Source organism: Ochlerotatus camptorhynchus, unplaced genomic scaffold, assembly GCF_037179485.1.
Source record: "Ochlerotatus camptorhynchus isolate MF236.1 unplaced genomic scaffold, CSIRO-AGI_Acam_v1.1 ptg000375l, whole genome shotgun sequence".
Classification (NCBI taxonomy): Eukaryota; Metazoa; Arthropoda; class Insecta; order Diptera; family Culicidae; genus Ochlerotatus; species Ochlerotatus camptorhynchus.
In genome coordinates this window covers 207,380-220,881 of record NW_027040863.1, presented here as the reverse complement: position 1 = coordinate 220,881, position 13,502 = coordinate 207,380, and the positions used below count along the sequence as shown (strand labels likewise).

At 36.7% G+C, this 13,502-nt stretch overlaps 1 protein-coding gene across 2 annotated transcripts in view; it reads right to left on the bottom strand.

The window, feature by feature from the left end:
• The window catches only part of sdt (stardust), a 128,354-nt gene that overhangs the window by 35,720 nt on the left and 79,132 nt on the right, over positions 1-13,502 (bottom strand). The window contains exons 6-7 of one of the 2 annotated variants that reach the window (XM_065232815.1): positions 3,034-3,164; positions 2,400-2,962 (exon numbers count right to left, since the gene is read on the bottom strand). In XM_065232815.1, coding sequence (XP_065088887.1) covers positions 2,400-2,962; positions 3,034-3,164 — 694 coding nt within the window. The remainder of the gene's footprint in view (positions 1-2,399; positions 2,963-3,033; positions 3,165-13,502) is intronic. The other variant, XM_065232816.1, reaches the window with a different exon arrangement.

Below are 13,502 nucleotides of genomic sequence, written 5' to 3'. Positions count from 1 at the left end.
CTAGATAAAATTGATAAATAGCAGATTTTTAGTGGTGGGCCCAATCTTAGATCCATAGGCCAACATTAGAGCCCAACATTCCTTTAGTGGTTCTCTGAATTTCGTAGAGATTGGTGGTTTTGTACCTTATTGCAAAATATTAGACCCATTTTCTGTCATAGGGGTGACCATTTCCATGCTAACATGGTGGTACAAAAAATCGTTTTTTTGCAAAAAAGAATTAAAAAATTTAAAAATATCAAATGTAGCATCATTTACTGGGTTTTGTTGCCACGCGGTTAGCTGCGTCACCCCCGTAACTCAGGTGTATCGTGCGTGTGTGTGTGTGCGCCACGGAGTGACCGTTCGATTTTCGCTCAAGCTGGAGGATCTTTTCGTTAAATGTGTATCAAAACGTATTTTATATCAACAAATAATTCTGTTATCATATCTTCTTTATCGTAATAGCCAAACGTTCCACCATGAATTTTGTTTCTGTCCTCATCTTAAAGTTCTTTGAGAACTTCCACTGTTTGTGAATTGAGTGCTTTCTACGCCTGTACCAGTTTTTCAGCATCCATCGTATTCACACATGTTTTCCATTTTTATTACGCATACTTTGACAACTTTTTTTAGAATTCTCGGAATATCTGCAGAGCTTTCAGGTGTAGTGATTTTTCAAGATTTTAGGCACTTAAATATTTTGTCCACACAATTTGGAATTGGAGAAAGTTTTGAAGACGAATTATTCAAGCGTGTTGGACTGTGATTTGAAGTTTTCTTGGAATAGATAAATATGATTATATCTCCTGTAGTTTGGAATTTTAAGGTTGGTAATAATTCAATGGAATTTTATTAGTTCTTTCTTCTTTTAAGCATGAGCAGTTCTTTCAAGTAATACTGTTATAGTTATTTTTGGCACTATGAATAAAATATGCCATAAAATTGATTTTCCTTCTTTAAAAAGCTGGTCGTTCTTTTCTCATACTATTCTATTTACCATTCAATTTTCTTAGACTTCCAGCTAACTGTGATTCAAGGAGTACGCACAACGCAGCCTACTGATCAGATAGTCACAATGTTATCGTTACTGCTTTCATTACTTTAAATTAGAGAGGGTCTAGTATAAGAGAGGAGTGAATTGGCTAGTTTTGAACTAAGTGGAGACAACTGGCTTCTTACTTTTTAATCTCTATCTCTATCTTACGCACTTCAAATCGGCCAATCACGAGCTGGTTCGCGTTTGACAGAAAAGTGGTTCCCCCCCATATTGTCTACTCTTCTCTTAAGTTTCGTTTTATGTCATGTTCAAACTAGGAAGTTGTAACGTGTTTTAAGCGTTTTTCGTAACTGACAGATAGAAGGAAAAAGTTTAGACAAAAATTAAAAAAAATTTGCTGGTACGATATCCATAAGATACGATACATTTAATACCAAAACATATTCAATAAATACTTGCTATTGCACTCCCTTAGCTCAGTGTCGGTACGGTATACAGGCGTAGCTATAAAGCAAGAGCATACTGGAGGCAGCTGGGTTCGATTCCCAGTCCGGTCTAGGAATTTTTCGGGATGGACAATTTCTCGACTTCCCTGGGCATAGAGTAGGATTGGAATTGCCACTTGCCACACGATAATGCAATAATTGTGTAGGCTTAGAAAGCTAACAACTGTGGAAGTTCTAAAAAAACATTATGTTGATAGCCGACGTACAGTCCCTGTAGGGATGTAATAAACCCAGAAGAAGAAGAAGAAGAAGAAGAAGAAGGCACAGACTTCAAGATAAGTGATCATATTACACGCTCAATTTTGTCTAGCTGCAAAAAGAAAGATGTCAACCGTGCAGAGGCGTTCGCATTTTGTTTTGTCTCGTTGATCAATGAAGCTGAATGGGTCGTGATTTACTTAAATCACAAGTATGACGGGTAATAAAATGAAAACAAATTATAAAATGATATGATAATGGAATGCTAATATGCATACAATTCTGCAGTGATTCTTGTAAAGGTGTGTCTGTCGTGGCATGGGTGTTGAGTAGTTCTAAATTGTGGGTTCCGACAAGCCGTTTTTAAGGTGTGGCGCATTTGCGAACCACCCTAATTTAGAATAACTGAAGAATGTCGTGTGTGAAACGTATACAAAACTGATGCTAGCAGAAATGACCGAGGAATAATAATGATCTTTTCTCACTTCACCGGGGTGTGTAGAGAGTTGACAGAAATATGTTGCGGTTGAGAAAAATGTGTAGGTATAGTATAGAATCTCATAGAATGTATGTTGTTACTTGATGATAGCATGACAGTGGGAAATGACAATAATAACATTAAAGGAAACAATACACAACATAAATAATAATAATAATGAAACTAAGGAAACATGAAAAAGAAGAAAATAATGATGCATGGATGATGGAAAAAATACCTCATTTCGCGTTGGTGCTTGTGGTTGCGGTTTTGGATTATCGATAGATTCGTCGGATGAGGATGATTCTTTCTTTTTGACAACCTCTTTTATGATCAATGCTTTAGGCGGTGGATAGCGGGGTGGTGCCTTAATTACTTCAACAAAACTATCCGGAACGTCTACTGGAAGCTCGCGATGGGGCCCGATATCATACTCGGGTGGGCCCAGTTCACCCGACGAGGAGCTCCTTGTACTGAGTGAACCTCTTGAATTTTTCAAATAATTGATCGAGTCGAACCCGATCGACTCACACGCTGATCCGAGCGACGAGGGCCCTTTGCTAGAGTTTTTCTTATAGAATTCATTGCTACTGTCGAGCGAGGATGAATTTTTATCGCTATAGCCGTCAAGAGGTTCCAGCTCCAAGGAGACTCCTCCGTTTACATGTTTCGGTACTTGTGGCATTGCATTGGAAACATGATTTACCTGTGTTGTGCTGCGTGGTGGTGGATATCGTGGTGGTGTTTTGTTACGAGCTATGAATGATTCAGGTACATCAACTGCCATCTCCCGATGTGGTCCTAAAATGGAAGATTAACGTGGTCACATTAAAATGTAAAGGAAATCCTTTATCGAATTTTAATTATCTTACCATTATCTTGATTAGCTGAAATCATATTGTACATCTCAAAGTCCTCCTGATAGTCATCAATAGGCAGGCTAGGTTTTAGTGTATCATCACCATCCAACACGACAATGCTGGAGCCGGAACGGCGACGGGTCCTGCGGGTGAGAAAGAAATGCAGAAAGGTGCTGTTAATTGCTTGCACATATGAAAACTACTGCTACGAAAAGCAAACGCCATAGGCATGATTCCCATTTTTCATCAAAAGTTTTGCTCTAGTGCAGTGCAAACAGTTCCAGTTCTGTGATCATACTCTCTAGGTTCGCATATATGGCAACATGCTTTAATTTATAGCCACATTCAGTTCTGATTCAAATGGAGGGAGTATTTACAACAGCACTCGCTTCCCGTTCGCATGGATGATAAGTCGGCTGTGTCAGAGCAGTCGGTAATAGATTCCAACGACAGATGACAATTACGCGTGTACATAAATAATCCTAATGGAGAGCTGGGCGTTCAATGTTGTCAATGTCACATTTTACGCTTTGCACTGCATTTTTAAATGTTCATTCTAAGGGGATTCATATATCATACGTAGGTGCAGGGTTACTTCCATTCATTTTGCATAAAACAATGTTTTATGATATTATAGAATCATAAGATGTTAGAATTATATTTTGTATTTGTAACTTACAAGATGAGGTTGCAAGGAATGTGTTGTACACATCAAACCTGCTAATTTTGCTTTGAAAGAGTCACAATCAGCGATTTTCTGATCACTATTCGCGAATAGTGAAGAATGAAGAATCGGTGAGATAAAATGATTGCTTATTGCGACTCTCATAAAGCGAAATTGGCGGGTTTTATGTGTCAAACGCAAACTTTGTCACTTCTTTTTGTTACTTACAAATACAAAATATCATCATAATATCTTACGATTCCATAATCCTATAAAACATGCGAAATGATGCAAAATGAATGGAAACAACCCTGGATAATTCAAATAAAAAAGTTCAAAATTCACAGAATAAAAAATGTGACAATCAGCTACTCATGAAGGAGATTTAATCATTTTGCAATACAATGATAATGAACCTTTGGGCCTGTTGTGCTTCATTTCTCTGCGGAGACATAGATTACAATATAAAATTTCTACATTTTATAAATGGCAACGTTTTCAAACAGAGGCTGACCTCTAAAAATTAATAAAAACAAACAATACACAACATCCAGTTAAGCGGCGCCGGTGGTGTAGTAGTAAACGTGATTGCCTCTCACCCCAGCAGGCCTGGGTTCCATCCCAGTCGGAGCCGCCGGGATTTTCTGAGGCATAAAATCTCTGATTACGCCTTCCTTCGGAAGGGAAGTAAAGGTCGACGGAAAACAAATCGAAGAAAAAAAAACAACAACATACAGTTGTATAGTTGGAAAATTTTCTTTCTACGGAAATATTCATCATTTAAAGCTCACTTTGAAGAATGTATAAAATACTATTAGTATTTAAAATTAAGTAAAGATCAAGATAATTATACACAGCAAAAATAAATTTTAATATTACATCCCAGAGGATGCACTTCAATCATGTCAAAAATCTCATGTAATTTTTATGGCCACAACAATAAACTAATGCAATAAAAGCAGCGTAATGTCAGTTGATGCACTGTATTAATTATAACTTTGTCCTTTTTGCAAAGTAATATTACACCATATTTTTGACACGATTGAAGTGCATCCATACGATGTGATATCAAAATTAATTTTTTTGCTGTGTATGTACCCAGATAACCACACATCGCATGAGATCGTACACACTGGATTGCATTGGGGTTTGTTACAAATCAAAATCCCATAAGACTGCAAGTGCATTCCTTCTTGCTTGAATTTAAGTAGTGATTATTACAGATTTGATATCCAAATTCGATTTTCTCCACTGCTCTTTAAAAAATCGTAAATGGTTACACCTCTTTATTGCGTAAAATCACACAACTTGACTAGTTGTATTCGAACTGACTCAAGATTCATTCGATAATAAAATACGAAGCTTTTCACAAACTTCGAGATCTTTTCATGTTCAAAGAAGCCTTTCTAAATGCCTAGTTCATTACTAGCAACATCTAAACTTCTTGTGGTGTGGTGTAGACAGAGCCATACTCAGGATTTTTGTTAAGGTTGTGTACTCTCAGTTTTGCGCCCCTCCTCCTCACTTTTACTATGCCCTCATCACATTCCATGAGCGTAGAGAAAGAGATACCACAGAAAATTCTCTCTGTTATACCTGTTTGCTCTGTTAGGGGTGCTAGGCAACATGTCTTCACATGTCGTCACTGCTACATTTAAAATTTTCGGTCGAGGGAAAGTGTGTATGTGACTACCCAGAAGAACTTCGTACGTTGTAGAATTTCAAGGAACTTCATAGATCTTCAAGAAACATCGTAGAACTTCGGGTTTTTTTCCTTGGTTTGTTTTCCGTCGATCTTGTTTTCCGTGCTGAGCACCAATGCTACCGTCGCCAGGAAGGCAGCTCCCACACCTGGACCCTACCTATCGACCCATCAACTCATGAACCGGGGACCAACGACTTTACTTTCCTTCCGAAGGAAGGCGTGATCAGAGATGTTATGCCTCAGAACATCCCGGCAGCGCCGACTGGGATTGAAACCAGGCCTGCTGGGGTGAGAGGTAATCACGCTCACCACTACACCACCGGCGCCGCTAGAACTTCGGATATCGTCGTAGACATTCATTGAACTGTGTTGAAGGTCAGGAAAACTTTTTAAAAGTGCAACAAATTTTATTGAAATTCAGCTATCTTTGTAAAGGCTCAGCAAACATTGTAGAAGCTGAGTGAACTTCATAGAACGCCAGAGAATGCTGTAGAACTTCAGCAAGTTTTGTATAATTTTGGAAGAGTTCTCAGTATAATTGTGCAACCCCAACCTATCGAAAGTTATTCAGCACGAATAACATCATTAAAATAATTCGTTTCTTTTTGCGAACTGTCAAATATTGCTCTGTAATAAAGCAACAATAAAACTATATTTTCCTATAAGGGATAATGATTATTATGGCAATGTCATGAGAACTGTTTTTCAGCATGAAATTATCGCTGCCATATTGAAACTGTGGAAGTTAATCAACGTTGTTGAATATAAAACATGTAAATTTCGACACAACAAAGAATGATCTAATAAATGAATGATATTATCCTCTAAGCCCAAAGTTTTCAGTATCTAGGTGACGATTTTTGCAACGACTATTCTTTATTGGAGGATTTAAATTTTCTAGCTCAATTTACTTTTTCAACGAATTTTTTTTTTTTTTTTTTGTGAGGCACGGTTCCAGCCCGATTGTACAAATGTTGGAAAATGATATCGATAGTAAAAAAAAAACATTACACTAGTTTACAAAACAACATAAAAAGTGTGAACTTTAGTGGTTGACCAACGTTTCTAATGCAAAATCCTACGCTGAATTTAATGCCGTGGTCAGAAAAAATTAAAGTAGAGCCATTTTTGAGATATACAAAAATTTTGATGTTTTGAATTTTGGACAAAAGTATGATTACTAAAATGTCAATATCTTTGAAACTAGTGCACCAATTTTAAATCTTTTTTTATGAAAGTGAAGCTAAATAAATTTTCTATCGTTCACTAGAATATTATGTCTTTATTAAAAATTTAATTTTGAAGTCATTTAAAAATTTACAGCATTTTTTTTTATTTTTCCTACGAATTTTCCATAAAAATCTTGTTTTAATCAACATTTTTAATGGGATAAAAAGATTCAAAAAATCATTCCATACTTTATTCTTAAAGTCCATTAAAAACTGGAGAAAATGAGCCTTTAATGGATGAAATCGGTTGGAAATTGTCGAAGTTATGAAATTTTTTGTAAAATCATGGAAATTGAATGTTCCAAGATTGGCCGTTGTCCCGCTCCTAGGTTCATGCACCACTTCCAGTAAGCCTTTCTGCGGACGTGTACGCATACGGTGCATTTCACTAACACTACCAGCTGTCACGCAAAATTAAATGGGATATTTTCAACAATATAATTTACGCTAGTGTTTGTAGACCGCTCGGCGAGAACCTAACGCAACCAACTCAATTTGACAGCTTTCTTTCTTTAACATTGCTTAACGATGTATACGACAAAACGTGAATTCAAGTGTAAAAATGATCCTCAAAAGTTTTGTTACGCGTGTGGCAACTATATATTTACAAAATCGGTCAATTTCACTGCTTCGTTGCAAACTGCCTACAGGCTTTATTTTAAAATTGATCCTGGAGACTTTGACGAACCGTGGATTCCAAAAGTATTATGTAGTTCGTGCAAAACGTGCTTGGTTAGGTGGATGTCAGGCGCAAGGTAAATTGATTTTTTGAATAACTTTCATATAAACAATTTATGTACAGCATGGTAGTGCTTTGTTCTTTCCTGATCGACATTATCTTACTTCATCTATTTTTGATAAGTGTTAATGTCTTACTTACTAACTCACTTATTTGTTATCTGTCAGTCGCTATTTGTCCTTTGACATGCCCACCATATGGCGTCGACCGTTTTGTCATGCAACGGATTGTTATTTCTGCTTGACAAAAGTTAAGCAACAAGGACGTCACAAAACAGTTGAGTATCCACAAGTGGCTTCTATGACAAAACCTGTTCCACATTCAAGTTCGGTCCCGTATCCTGTTTATCCAAAGCGGAAACGAGCGCCCTCTGTTGAATCGACCGTTACAAAAAGTGAGGAGGAATTCAAGGAGGAATGCGAGGAAGACTTCGAGGTGGAATTGGAAAGAAACCCAAAACTGTTTACACAATCCGAATTTAATGATTTGGTGCGAGATCTCGACTTATCCAAGGAGACATCCGAATTGCTGGCATCACGCTTGAAAGAACACAACATGCTGAGCAAGGAGGTCAAAATTTCTTGTCACAGGAATCGTCACAAGAAATTTGACAAATATTATTCTACAAAGGACAAGGCATGTTTTTGCCATGACGTAAACGGCTTGTTTGAAGAGTTTGGTGAGCCATATGATCCAGCTGAATGGCGTTTATTCATCGATAGCAGCAAGTTGAGCTTGAAAGCCGTTTTACTGCATCAATGGAATGAGAAACCTTCTATTCCATTAACTCATGCCGTTAATATGTAGGAAACGTATGAATCAATGGCTCTATTGCTCAATTTGATAAATTACAATTGGAAAATTTGTTCCGATCTTAAAGTGGTTGCCATGTTGACTGGATTGCAACAGGGATACACAAAATATATGTGTTTTTTGTGTAAATGGGACAGTCGAGCTCGTAAGGAACACTACGTCCGAAAAGATTGGCCAAAACGGAATAATTTCACAATTGGTAAAGACAACGTTAAAAATGATCCTCTTGTGGTAAAAGAACGCATAATACTTCCACCACTACATATAAAACTTGGGCTATTCAAAAATTTCGTCAAAGCGTTGCAAAAAGAAGGGCCGGCATTCCAGTACTTGAAATCAGTATTTCCAAATTTATCTGACGCAAAGATAAAGGAAGGTGTATTTGTTGGCCCACAGATCAAAAAACTGCTCAATGATTCCGCATTTAATACAGTTTTGACACCAGATGAGGAAGAAGCGTGGAAATCGTTCCAGCGTGTTGTCACAACCTTTTTAGGAAATTTCAGAAGCCCAGATTATGAGGAAGCCGTCGATGAATTGCTCAAAAATTATGAGAAAATAGGTATAAATCAAAAATATTGTGTTTGTTACATATAATTAATTTCAAATCCTTTTATTTCACTGAACACAGGTGTGAATATGTCTTTGAAGACACATTTCCTACATTCTCACATGGATTTTTTCCCGGAAAATCTTGGTGACGAGAGTGATGAGCACGGCGAACGTTTTCACCAACAAATGAAGATGATGGAACGTCGTTACCAAGGGTTTTGGGATGAAGCAATGATGGGTGACTATTGTTGGTTTCTGATTCGAGAAACAAGTTCAAAACATCGAAGACAAAGTCATTCTCAATCATTTTTAATAAAACCTAAATAAATTTCTTTTGTATCAACTCGGTTTTAAATCCTGATATGCCTTAATCAAATTGATATGTAGAGAAAAGAATCTCCCATGAAAACTTTACATGCGATTTGGATGCTTACAACGACACCTAGAAAAGGAACTCTAAAGCTGTTGTATTTCAGCAACATTTTTAAGTGTTTTACAAAAATGCTCATAACTTCGACAATTTTCAACCGATTTCATCCATTAAAGGCTCATTTTCTCCGGTTTTGAATGGACTTCAAGAATAAATTATGGAATGATTTTTTGAATCTTTTTATCACATTAAAAATGTTGATTAAAACAAGATTTTTATGGAAAATTCGCAGGAAAAATAAAAAAAAAATGCTGTAAATTTTTAAATGACTTCAAAATTAAATTTTTAATTAAGACATAATATTCTAGTGAACGATAGAAAATTTATTTAGCTTCATTTTCATGAAATAAGATTTAAAATTGGTGCACTAGTTCCAAAGATATTGACATTTTAGTAATCGTACTTTTGTCCAAAATTCAAAAAATCAAAATTTTTGTATATCTCAAAAATGGCTCTACTTTAATTTTTTCTGACCACGGCATTGAATTCAGCGTAGGATTTTGCATTGGAAATGATCATCACCTTACCGAGTTCAAAAATGCTGTAAACTAGTGTTATATATCCAATTCTAAAAAAAAAATACGAATGAATACATTTTTTCTATGTCCTCATAACAAAAAGTTGGACTCAAAAAACCGCAAATAATTGACCTTACGGTCTTGTTTTGAGTCCACCTTTTTTTCATGATGACGTAGAAATATTTTTGCATGCAAATTTTCTAAAATAAACTTATTTTCTTGGATTTTTTATTCCTTTTTCCATTTTTTTTAGAAAAATCAAAACGTGACAGATTTTTTGTTTGTTTTGGTGATAAAGTTTTTCTTAAACATCACATGAGAATTCATAAACAAGATTAATTTTAGTAATTGAGAGCCAGGGACTACATTGACCACATCCGGATATGTTCCAGGTGCACCCTGAGTAATTCCCAGTTGTTGACATGGGCTAAATTCCATCATACGACAGATAAATTTCATGAGAACTGAAGATCAAGATCATGGTGGTTATGTTGAGTTCCCACACATTTAGATTTTTTTGCCGAGATGGGCACCACCGAACAGCACGGCATTTTATTTTGCTGGATCTCAGTGAAAAATTTGCCGCAATTCAGCAAAATTTATGTTTGTTAGCTGAGATCTCGGCAAAATTCCCGTTTGTTAACTGAATCTCGGCAAGTTTTTCACTGGATCGAGCAAAATAAAATGGCGATCTGCTTGGTGGTGCCCATCTCGACAAAAAAATCTGAGTGTGCCGGTTCGCTTTGGTCACACTCGAATATATTCGGAAAGCCAACTTTACATGTCCAAAACAAAACGCACACTTAGAAACTATTACCGACTTTAGTAATTTTTACCGAATTTTCAACAGCAGAACTGTTCGGTAAAAATCAGGCATTTTAATTCAATGGTTTTAAGACTTCAAAACAAGGAAACAAAACATGACAAGACTCGATTTTTAAAACAAAGCTGACAGTGTTTTGAAATTAAATTTAACTGAAACAGCTTTTGAAATGAGGGTCAAAGTTTTACGGATCGTTAAGGCGTTGAAAGTTCGGTAAAAATAGTCGAAGTCGGTAATAATTTCTTAGCGTACATGAATGAACGAAGCAAATCATTTATGAATTTTAAATAAACATTTCTGCCCATAATATTTAGTATCAGTAGGGGAAACGCTCCTATAGTTGCGGTACGTTAGAAGCGTTAGGTTCCTATAGTTGTGCATGGATACACAATACACAACTATAGGAACCTAACGCTTCTATCGTACCGCAACTATAGGAGCGTTTACCCTAACTACATCAGCCATTGGAGCACCTCATGAATTGACCAGCATTTGAAATGAGCCAAAACTCATCTTGCGACGCATAATCATACCGCCTGAAAGTTAAAATACAGGAATATTGAGTACTCAGGGCATCAGAGTGAACAGTATCTGATGTAAACTAATGTCACATCAAATCACATCTTGGGTTTATATCTTTTTCATCTTATTGAAATACGATTTTGTGAAACGCATTCCATGACCGTGGGAATTCGCCAATTTTGTCTATTGAATGTTTATATGTAGTACATAAAAAACAAAAGGTAAATGCTCATTCCTAGAAAGAATTCTAAGAGATAAATCTAAATCCTCTCCTGATTTTGTTATGCTATATAAACAATTCCGGAGCCTCTAGATGTTTGGAGAACGAAACAGAAAGGATCATAAATAAATAAAAAAAAACATACTGGCATGTTTTTGAGTCATAATTACGTTACGCATCGTGGCAAAGACTGAATGTTGAATGAAACAGCTGTACATGTAATGAAGTTTAACAAATTTGGTCGACCTGCTTGCTAACCTGAAAAGGCCAAGACTGAGCGGGAGGAATCACTAATTCCGTTCTTATTCTTTCTCCCAAAAGCCACATACATACTTGGACAGCATAAGAAGTGGTATGTTACTAGAAGAATAGGAAGAAGATTGTATTTTTCCTACAAAATTTACACAATGAAAACCATTCACCTCAACACGCAGACAAATCCAAACCCCATATACGAATATACTCCGACACCAGGTTTCATGCTGCCTCGTCTCGTGGTAAATCGTTCAAGAAAACAGACGGTTGGTGGCAGAAGAGGAAACAAGACACGGATGGAATACCAAATCAACCTGTATTTTTTACCTGCCACACTCTGGATGGGAATCTTAAGTTACTTCGTCATTCTTGTGCTATTCCCTTTTGCGTTCCCACTACGGGCGTTTGTTTGTCTCCGTACAACGGCTCTCAAACGTTTATGACCGCTGGAGGAATTAGTTGCCGTGTGCTTCTTGTGAGTTTCGTCTTTTGCTGGTCGTCTTGCTCCGATGGCCCTGAGGACGTGAGATTGCGAGTCCAGAGAGGGAAATACACATTTTAACGTCTTTTCTACGTCCATATCTCGCTTTCAAGTAATACCCACTACATAGCTCTTCGCGTATCCGAGGTCCGGCCGGTAGTAAACTAACAATTTCGTTAGCAGGTTTACTTTTGCAACGAACCGTAAAGGTGGGAGGTGGTCATTCAATGAAATCTCCCAAAATAAACCGAATTCTACTTTTCCGTATTCGGCTTTGTCCAAGATGGGGGTAAGGGTGCGCTCGATTCACACAATTGGAAGACGTCAACGATAATTGAAGCAATTTCAGATGTCTTGCTAATTATTCAAAAGGACAATGCTCTAAAATCTAAAGAAACGTTTTGGGTGAGCAGGCAATAGACTTGTAAGTTTAACAATGTAAGCTACCGATCATCTTAAACACAGAAAAAAAAAATAGCGGCATAAGGTATTTTTTGACTATCTAAGCTAGTCAGCACCTGAAGCAGTGCGTTTTGGGTATATAGCTTCATGTGTGTTCACGGAGACGGACCAGCCCAGGGCTGAAAGTCTCCTTAATAAAGATATAGAAAATAAAAAAAATCATACGTATTTTTCTGCAGCTATTCAAAAGAAATCTGCAAGCCTTGCAGAGCTTTTAATTAAATTAAGAGTTTCTCAATGTTAGAATCCTATTTGTTGATTGTTCAATATCCAAATAGACTATTCAATATCCAAACAGCCCAGCTTGCGTTTATCAGCTAGAAATCCCTCAATTATTGGTTTTTTCTTAGCTGAATCATATCAACTTGCCAATTGGTTCTGATCACCTTCCAAGAGTTTTTGAGATATCTCCATAAATAGTTGGGATTAATATCTACCGTTTATGGAATATAACTTTGATCCTAATATTCCTTTGCAAATCAAAGAATACATTCATATTTAACGCTCTTAAATATATGACTAATTCTGTAGTGAAAGCCAGAGCTGCATCAGCACCAAAATGCGAGGTAAAAGTCAATTCAACTACAATAGCCGACGATCTTAAGCCCTTGATCTGTCTGAAAAATGTTCGTATGAGGCAATATCAACGAACAAGCGAGCCCGCCTTGAAACTTATACGACGGAATCTAAAAAAAATAAATTTGAAAAAACGTTTCTCTGCCCTGATAAAACACAATTTTGAAAATACTGCGCCGAAGACTGAATTCCGAACCCTTTTGGAAACTCGAAAAAAATAAAAAAAAATCCTACTGTTCAAAAAGGTGTTAAAATGTTATTCACAAATGCATCCGTTTAAAGCCCCTTGATCATTGCACTCCAGAATTCAATATCCTGTGCTTGAATGATCATCATTTCACCCATAAAAGAAATCTCAATACATTTGCGTTAATAATGTTGCAAAAATTCGTAGGTGGTAGCCCGTTCGCCACCACATAGGCAGAAATTTGGGATTAATCACTGGCTCTTAGATGGAAGTGATACAAACTCCAACAATGAATTCTTAAACAG